Genomic DNA, 10,223 nt, shown 5'->3' on the forward strand with positions numbered 1-10,223 from the left:
GGCCAAAAGATCATCAGTCTTCTTATTTAATTATTGCTAATTACACATATTTATGCATGAAGCAGGAAATATATGTGAAGGTTATATTGACTTTGAAATGCATTATTCTTCCCTAATCATTGTACAACATGTATACAGTAATATAAATATTCTATAACACATTCTCTCTCTGACTTCTTTTACTTCAGCTGTGATTTCTGTTCTCTTTTATGTGAAGAGCAAAGTATTTCATGTTGTTCCGAAGGCTAATCTCGTGTTCGGCCTTCGCGCAGAGAGGACTTGTCACGGGAGCAGCTGGGTCATAGGTGTAAAGACTGTTGAATCTGTGGGAGGGAAGAGCATCAGTTTCTATTTATTGCAGGTTGCCGGAGCAGGAAGCAGCCTCACTGTTACTCTTTTGGACTACATACATCACTTTCCTTAATATCTCAAAAAATGCATAGCAGGAAATGTGAGAGTCACAGAAAGACATTTCGATACCAAAATTTGACATGATAATTCAAAGCCAGTGTCTAGGGTAACTCATAACTCATTTTCTGGGGTAGAAATGTGCCAGTTGGACTGTATTAGTTAGAAAGCTCAAAGGACTGTTTTTTAAGCCAACATATTTCCTATATACTTATGAGCCTAGAAAGCAGGATTTCATTAAATATTAACACACACTTAAGCTTGGTTTTGTTTTTTTGTTTTGTTTGTATATTTATTTTAGGTTTTTTAATATTTTGTATCAAATGCAGGCCTAATTAATATGATTAATCAAAATTAATACCATAACCTATAATCTATATAACACTTGGGCCACTGGGCCATCTCTCTGTACCTGTACTAGTAGCTTTCTAAAATTGAGATATTAGACCATCTATATGTAAAGGCCAAAGAGAGCAATAAAAAGAGGGAAGAAAGAGAAGAGGGTGTCAGGAGATGACGTGGAAAGGGCTGGCAGAGGGCAGATTCTCAGATGCTGGAGCCTTGTACATCGTGCTGTGGTTCAGGTGACCCTTGAACAATGCGGGGTTTAGGGACACCGACGTTCCACACTGCCAAAATCACACGTGACTTTTGACTCCCCAAAGACTTAACTACCAAGAGCCTACTGTTTCCTGAAAGCCTTACTGTTAACATAGTCAGTAAACATTTTGTATATTATATGTATTATACACTGTATTCTTACAGTAAAGTAAACTAAAGAAAAGAAAATGTTATTAAGAAAATCATAAGGGTCTACAGCCATATCACCCTGAACACGTCCGATCTCATCCACTCTCAGAAGCTACGCAGGGTCTGGCCTGGTTAGTACTGGGATGGGAGACGATCAGAAAAGAAAAATACATTTAGGGTACAGTATGATAAATTTACATTGTCTGTTTACGAGGTATTGATAAATCATCTCTGTCAGTACCTACATCAGTATTGTCTTATAGGATACAAAACACTGTAGATGTTATATGTATTACTGACACTAGATATCAAAAGTGAAAAGATATTATGAAAAAAGAAATTCTCCTTTATTTACAGGTATTCATGTATTGATAACGAAGGAGCAGCACTTCTTTTGTTTTCTAGTAGCTTAGTGTAGCCAATACTTGCTTTACAGTAGCCTTGCTTATATACTAATGAATGAATCATTATAAAAATTTTATGGCATACAGTATTACTGTCACAGTCATCGTGCATATTGGAAACATTGTTTCATTTTTAAAACCTGTGATGTTGGCTGATGAACAGTTTCTCCAATTAAGAGAGGGAAGCATGTTGTATGGCAGTATAATTTCTTGAAAGTAAAGTTATAAAACAGTAAGAAAACTAACACTATTTTATATTAAACATCGCTCACCTTATGCCTATGCACATACAGGCTGTTCACTTCCATACCAGCCTTGCACAGGGTTCTGCATGATGAGCACTTAGGCGGTGATGACGATGAAGACACAAAACATCTCATACATTTCTCGCCCTAGAGGAAATAGACTTTCATATGAAGATGCACATACACAACAGATAAATTTATTAACCAAATGGCACAGAGATTATTTCCTCTTCATTACATGGAAGTGGATCATGATACAGGTCTCCGTCCTCATCATTTGCATGTCGAGCCGGCTGAGGAGGAGAAGGAAGAGGGGAGCTGGTCTTGCTGTCTGTCTCTGGTAGCAGAGATGGGGGAGGGGGAAGGGAGGCAGAAGTGGGCACACTCAGTGTCACTGTGGAAATACACGTACATCATTATTTCTGCCTGACTTTTTTCTTTTTCATTTCTCTAAAAATGTTTCCGTAGGGTACCAATCCTTCTTCCACTGTTTGCTTTAGTTTCAGTGCCCATATCCTAGAAGGGTCTGTGTTGTAAAAGGTCAAAAGCAGTCTTGACTCATCAGAATCCTCCTGCCAGGTTGGCTCAGGTCCGTTTGGTTTCTGACATTGCCTCCTCCGCGGCAGCGTCCGCCTCCGCGTCGTCCAGCACTGGTTCGGAAGCTCGCATCTCCAGCAGGTGGTCTTCTCTTAGCTCCCCTGGCGTGATGCCTGTTAGCGCTTGAATTTCTCCAAGATCCACATCTTGAAGCCTTTCACCCCCGCCCCCCACCCGATCGCCACCCCCACAGTCGTGATCACCTTGATTGGCTCTTGGAAATCCTATGAAGTCATACATCTGGACCCACTTTTCTGTAGCAGGAGTTTATTGTTTGGGGCTTGACGGCCCTCCCAGCTTTTTCTGTAACAATGGCATTTTCAGTGGCGTAGCCCTTCCAGACTTTCACGAGCTTCCCTCTGCCAGCCTTCTCTTCCAGGCTGTTGACAACCCCTTCCATAGAGCACTGTGTGTAATGACGTTAAAGGTCCTTGTGACCCCCTGGTCTAGAGCCTGCAATAGAGGTGTTGTGTTTGGGAGCAAGTAGGCCACTTAGATGCCTTCGGTGTCGAACTCATGGGTTCTGGGTGGCCGGGGGCACTGTCTAATATCGGAGAACTTTCGAAGGCACTCCTATACTGGCAAGGTACTTTCTGACTTCAGGGACAAAGCATTGATGGAACCAATCCAGAAAAAGGGTCCTCCTTGTCCAGGCCTCCTTTTACTACAACCCAGAGATGGGCACCCGCTGTTTGTCTTGTCCGTCAAGGCTCGGGGGCTGGCAGCTTTGGAGGTGAGGGCCGTCCAGCATTTGCATGAAACAGTCAGGTTAGCCTGCCCTCCAGCCCTCAATCCTGGTGCTCGGGTTTCTTCATCACGAATAAATGTCCTTCACGGCATTTTTTCCAGAATAGGGCTACTTGTATCTACATTAAAAACCTGTTCAGGCGGGTACCTTTTCTCCTCAATGATTTTCTTAATGGTGCCTGGGAACTTGCTTGCTGCCTCCTGCTCTGCAGAAACTGTTCTGTTATTTTGACATTGTTTAGGCCAAACCTTTTCTAAAATTATCACATCAGCCTTTGCTGGCATTACATTCCCCAGTTTTTAGAACCTTCGCTTTCCTTATGCTTCATCATACAGTGACTGAGCTTTTTCTCTAATCATAGTAGAGTCGGTAGGTGTGCAGTTCTTAGAGCGAACTTGCACCCACATGGAAGCTGCATTTTCAACAGGAGAGGAAAGTGTGTATTTCACAGAAAGTACAAGGTTTTTACATCTGCTGGTTTTGCTGCAGCGACGGCTTCACAGACTTTTTTCTTTTTTTACAATGGCCTTTGCACTGGATTCATTTATCGTGACCTGGCGGGCAGCCACCTCTGTGGACCTCGATCCGTGGTACATAGCCAGCACTCCAGCCTTCTCTTGTAATGTCATGACTTTTCTCGCTTCTTGGGTGTTATTCAGGGTTTATAGTATTGTGCTAAATGCGAAACACAAGAACCCTGAGAGATCACTGTTTCCTGAGGTACGCAGTTTCCTGGAGAGACAGGCTGCTCACGTGACGGTCATCGGAGGTGGTGGAGATCACACAGCGTGTTAAACAGATATTTGCTGCACTTGAACTCACCGCAGTAGCAACAGGAGGTGGTTAGGAAATTATTACGGTAGAACAGTATATACTACATACAATTTTATGTAGTTATGATTTAATACTTCACCTTCGCATTTGTTTAGATTTCAAGTGGGGCCAGGTACTGTCAGTGTGTGTGTGTGTGTGTTTTGATAAATTTTAACTTTATAATAGATTTGTGGGTATTTCATGATAATAAATGATAAAAATAGACTAGTACCTATGTATATTTGCATCAGTGATATACCTAACTTTTTAATATTTCTAAGCTCCATAGTTTGCAGGTTTTTTCAAATGTTGCAAATCTTCAAAAAAAAAATTTTTTTTTTTAATCTGCATATAAGTGGACCCATGCAAGTCAAACCCATGTTGTTGAAAGGTCATCAGAACTTTGGCTTTGCAGTTGGTGGGGGACATTTTGCAAGGGAGAGCGGCCACTATAGTCCTGTTAAGAAGGACAGCTAAGGAAGCAGCACAGAGAGACTAGAGAGGGAAGGATAAGACTACAGGCGGGGAGGCCAGCAAGAAGCCGGCAGAGAATGCCGGAGGAGGCGTGGGACTCAGCGAAGGCCGCGGTAGTGATGATGGCAGGGATTTGAAGATCTTAGAGAGATTTAGACCTAGACATTTTAGGAAATAAAATCCACAGCATTTGGTAGCTGAGAAACTATTGGGGGGATGAAGAAGGGAAGATACCTACAGTGACTGTCAAAGTTTCTGCGGTGGGAGGTTGGTGGATGGTGTTACCACCACCCCAGAAAGGCGACTTGGAGGCGGGGAACTGGAGGGAAGAGACAGATGGTGTGTTCCCTTTGTGACATGTTACATCTGAGGTGCCCATGGAACATTGAGATGGAGGCACAGGGAGTGATTAGATGTTACCTTATAAGGAAACCTTTTCCTTTGCAAGGAAGAAAAAATATGATTAGAGAAAAGGAAGTAGTACAGAGTTAGATAATTTTATTATCATGTTCAGTTACACCTTGCACATAGTATGTTCTTTATTTGGTGGTGACATGGTGCAGTGTTGGTCGTTGGCCAGTCTCACTGGACTTCTATTTTTCTGGGTCTTATGTGACTTAGACTAGTGAGGTAAGTTTTATAGGATTAAAAGAAAGTTTTGAAGGTAATTAGAAGTTAAATTTTTATTTATCTGTGTCTTTGAAATGGTACTGAGACCATTTTAGAAAGGAGCTACCAGTCAACATTCCTAGGGATATAGTCAAAGAAGAGAATATACAAATCTATCTGGTAACATTCATTAAATTTCTGTTATTGTTTCCAAAAATAGAGAAAATGTTTGATTGCTTAGCAGTCTCTTGCACAATGTGAGATTAATATAAAAAGCTCTATTTTGTATCATTGGGATGGCTTTGCCCTTCTTACTTTATCACAATTTAATGTAGATATGAGAAACCTCAAAAAATACGGTGGTAGGTAGAATGGAGAAATCTGGAAGATGGATGGTGAGCCCTTTCTTTTTAGATGAACTGCAGGTTTATCTCTTCTGCATGTTTAAGTGTACCTGCCGTGCGTGCTTAGGATACAGAAGTGGTTAGTATAACAGATCCTGTTCGGAAATTCTAAAATACAGGGGAAAAAGTTTTCACTGATTTTTTTCTCAAATACCCTGGAATGTAGCCAATCCTAGAATTTAAAAAAAAAAATTTTTTTTAATATAGCCAATCCTAGGATTTTTTTTTTAAACAATATTTTTTGATGCCTGGTCAGATTTATTATGAGAAAATAAGTTTTTCTAGAGATCCTCTGGTGTCCTGGTTCTGGACCCAGGATGAATTCCTGCCCAGGGCCTCTGCTCTGAAGAAGCTTTTGACCCAGTCACTCCCCACGTAACTGCGCGCTGTGTTCACGACTGGGTAGATTTAATGCTCATTATAACTATCAAGTAAACATACCATAAAGCAATGCTGTTTTTATCCTGCCTCTCATTCTCCATTCCTAACTACTACCTTACATTAATGCCACACATTTTCTGCTTAAGGTTTACTGAAAAATGGGTTCTTTTTCAGAGAAATGCATTCCTTAAAAATGAGAAATGAATCTTCAACCTCATAAATATAATCTAGCCTCCATCTACACTTGAGTTACCGCTTTGATTTTTATTAAGATAATGTTAGCCACAATGAGGTCAAGAATTTTCCCTGACACTGATTCGGTGCCTTCTATATTTGGCAATAAAGTGCTGGCATTTATAATCAATAAGTCTCCATCTTGGTCATGAACTAAATGCCCTGAGAACTGTGACTGTTATAAGCCTTGCGACCCAGGCACGTTACGGAGAAGACTCACTTCTGTCAGAGTTATTAAATTCCTCAGTGATCATTCGTTTTGTCATGTAACTCTGCATTCAGACTCAGCACACAGAAGGTCGCTCAGCCTGACAAAGAAGAACCTGGGCATTATATTCAAATAGCCGTGGATCTAAACTTAGGCTCTCCTGGTTACCAGCTAGCTGTCCGGTGGTGACTTACGCCACCTGCGTGAGCCTCAGTTTCCTCTTCTGTAAAGTGAGGGTGTCGCCTACTCCATGGCATTATGTGAGGATATAAAGGGATAAGAAAAGAAAATTGCCGATAAAGTTTCTGGTGCATGGACTGTTCGGTAAGTGGTAATGCTGTTAAAAAGTAACATCACGACTACGGGCACCTGTGGCGCACCATCTCGGACGGGTCCCAGAGGAGCTGCTCCAGGGCCCCGGGCCTGCTCCGGGCTGGCGTGTACCAGACGCTCCACGTCCACCACGCCATCGACTATAAACCCCTTTCTCCCATGTTCCCAGGCAAAGCGATCTTACGACTGAGTGTTCTTGTCTTTTTTTCTTTCCGCAGGAAAATGGGCCTTACTACACATCTTGTCCCCCATCACCGGATTTGTGACCTGCCATCATGCAGTGCTCCTGGTTTCTGAGGACACCACCGTCTCCCCAAATCACTACCTGTTGAAGTGATACTCATTTTTGCTGTACAGATCCAGAGAGACTTTTGTCCCCACCTCTCTGGTATTTTTTTATTAACTGTATATTTTCTGGCACATAAGCAATCTGAAAATGGTAGACCATTCTGAATTGCACACTTATTTTCAATTTGTATATTTGTATCAAATGAAGATGTTCATTTTTAGAGGGTTGTTAATAGAAATTGGGGAGCAGCTTTTGAGTGTCTTCAGTTTGCTGAAAGGACACTGGATTCGCCGTTAGACAAGCCACCAATACTGTTCACATCATCTCTTTAACATTGCACGCTTCCTTTGTGTACTTGAATATTTCTCAAAATACATAGAACCAGTGTATGCTGACCGGATGCATTATTTGCTTCAGATCCTGGCATTATGTTTTATACAGATAATGTGGTATTGATAAAAGAGAGCTGTCTGGGACCAAGGATGTGGAAATGTATATGATCAGAAGCGTCAAAATCATTAGCAAAATACAGGTCTTAGAATTTCACTGTACCAGTTAAGACGAAGTTTTAAGAACTGAAGTTCCTTGGAGCGTATGATTGTTAATATTATTCTGATTTCAACAGTGGGGGAACAGGAAGACGGTAGGTATCTTCAGCCTTTTCCCTGTGCTCATGGAAAGAGATCATTGATCTCGTTATTCCAAGGGACTGTGCTTGTTAGTACTCTGAAGTGAGGGGCATCTCCTAAGACTCCATCGGCAAGCCTGAGGGAGTGAGCTGTCTTCCCAGAGTCATGAACGATCCTGTTCAGCTGTTCGAACCACCCCCTTACAGACTCATCCTGGTTGTGTCCATCAGCATAGAAGAAAATTCGAGACCGCATGTGTCACTCCGATTCTGTTTGTGCCTTAGCTTGCTTATGAATAAAAATTAGGATTATGCCCCCTACCTCACAAAAGTATCACAAGGATGGCATTTAGAAAGGGCTTTTGATGTCTTTGGATAAAAATACTAGGGGAGCTTGTGCGGTGGGGTGTCTTCGGTCAGCTTTTTCAGTGATAACAGATGTACTTGAGGTAGTGCTACAAGCCAGGCCTCTTGTCCTTGGCACCTTTGGAGTGATTTTTTTTCCCTTGGGACAAGAGTTGTTAGAGCAAAGTCCCAACCCTGACGACCTCCTTCCTGCTTTGTCCAGAATTTCTCCTGGCCTCCTTCTCCCCCAGTGCTACACTTTAACAAGAGGCATCTGTCAGCCGTTTTAAGCATTTCTTCTTGAATTAAGGTCAAACCATTATCATTTCCATCTGGGTGTCTCTGTATTCTTTTTCATTCCTGTACCCACCCAACTCCTTCACCCCAGCCTGCACACTGGCATTTTGGAAAAGAAAAGGGAGACGTCTGTTCAAAGTGCTGGGGATTGCTGCTTCCAAGGGTCCTAGTCCCCAATGCCCAAATTAATTCTTCAGTGGAAGTAAAAGAAACATACTTCTCTTCATTTATGATAGAGAAATCCCCTATAGCTGTGATAATTGCATCCTGTATTTTCCCATATAAACAAGAAGGAGCTTTACATTACTTAGATGAGTGTTCTGTTCTTTTGCATGTAATGGGCACATTTGCTTCCTGTAGGGAATAAAAACCACTTGTTTTTTACATGCTTACTTGTCAAGGACTCCTGGTGACTTAGGCCATCGGGACCAGTGAGCCAGTGAGATGGCTGGTATTACACTTCCTCTCAAACAGTAATTCTTTAACCCCTTGAGCCTCGAGCCTTAAAGATCTGAAGAGGTAGCTTCATCTTCTCCAGGCAATTGCTAGGTCATGCTCAAGATACCTTTTCACTAGGAGCAGCTATAAAAATATGCCAACCTGGCTTTTTAAAGCTGGACTTGGCTACCTCAAATTGGCATCGGGCCCAAATCATTTCCTCTATAATCAATAGAGGCCGCAAGCTACTTTGCCATTTGCAAAGAAGCAAATGTCTATATACAATTTCTAGGCAGTAATGTTGAAAGGATGTTCCCTTTGCTGTATGTATACAAATATATTAATACTTGGCACAGCAGGATTCTACGTAGACCACGGTTCTTGTTCAATTGACGTCCTAGGGTGTAAAGGTGGTGTAGGGCTACGTGCCTATCACCTGCATCTCGTAATGCAGTGGAGACTCGGTGCGGGCCCACGTTCATGCTTTCGTAGCTGTCTCCAGTGGCATGCAGAGCAGTTTCTCAGTGTACCAAAGGCCCAGTGGTGGAACAGAATGGCCCTGATGTTGAAGTGATTAAGGAATGTTCAGCCTATCTCTGCCCCGTCGCACTGTTGGGTTGCCTGGATAGCACATGCCGTTTTCAAGGACACGTTTGAGGAGGAAAGGGTGGCTGGGTGTGGATGACCACCAGCATCTGATGTTAATCAGAGCACCACCGAGTCCTTAATTCGATTAAACTTTGGTCATGCCAAATGCTAGATGAATAGAGGAGGAAACAACTTACAAAATATTAGGTTATTTCATTAGTTAAATCATGCAAGGCATAATACGATTTTTAAAACAAGTACATCTCTTCAGCATACATTTGGATTCGTCACCTTGTCTGCATCCAAGTTTCTTGACAGTCACAATAACCTCTTGAAAAAAGCTTAGTCTTTATTAGACTCTTAAGGTTTAAAGACCAAAGTGGTTCATATTTTTAAGTTTTCTTTTCTTTAATGTATAGATATACAGCTGATTTCATCGGCTGGTGCTCCTTTTATTTATTTATTTATTTTGAAGGACTCCCTCTAGTAGTTTGAGAGTAATCAACAGAAGGTTTTCAGAATATTTTTGGTAAGAAAAATTGATGTAGATTTTTTTATCAAATATCTGAAATCAAAAGGATAAAAATATCTCCTATTTGTAGAGATAGATGAGTATAATCACTTTAGTAGGAAAAAAATGGTTAGTCTATTTCTACCTGTTTTCTATTTGTTGAGATACTGTGTAATGGATTCAAACTGTAGGAAATGGTTTAAACTTTTCTTTGCAACAGTTAATGGGAAAGCTGTAAAGTGTAGTTTCAGTGTTAGCTAAAAACTACTTTTTGTGTTTCCCTTGATACATTGTTTATGTCTGCATGTATATAGAGTTTAAATTGCTTAATATATGAACAGAAATTATTAGAATTTGAAGTATTAGAAAGAGAACTGTATGGCTCTAGGAGCAGTAGATTGATTGGATTGTGGACCCAGAGGACTACACGAGAGTGTAAAACCTCTAGAACTGGAGGTAGCCAGTGAGTTTCGGATTGTGCTTCTCTTAAGTTACGGCCATTATAATTAACATGCATGA

The 10,223-nt window shown here is 41.3% G+C and overlaps 1 protein-coding gene across 1 annotated transcript in view; it reads left to right on the forward strand.

Moving 5' to 3' along the window:
• Window positions 1–7,645, forward strand: part of GDAP2 (ganglioside induced differentiation associated protein 2) — a 61,928-nt gene extending 54,283 nt beyond the window's left edge. The window contains exon 14 of the mRNA XM_054565003.1: window positions 6,827–7,645. Within this exon, the coding sequence (XP_054420978.1) occupies window positions 6,827–6,874 (48 nt within the window). The 3' untranslated portion in view covers window positions 6,875–7,645. The remainder of the gene's footprint in view (window positions 1–6,826) is intronic.
• Window positions 7,646–10,223: the final 2,578 nt, after the last annotated feature.

The sequence above is a fragment of the Pteronotus mesoamericanus genome, unplaced genomic scaffold, assembly GCF_021234165.1.
Source record: "Pteronotus mesoamericanus isolate MK-2021 breed Mesoamerican mustached bat unplaced genomic scaffold, CSHL_Meso_final scaffold_99, whole genome shotgun sequence".
NCBI lineage: Eukaryota > Metazoa > Chordata > Mammalia > Chiroptera > Mormoopidae > Pteronotus > Pteronotus mesoamericanus.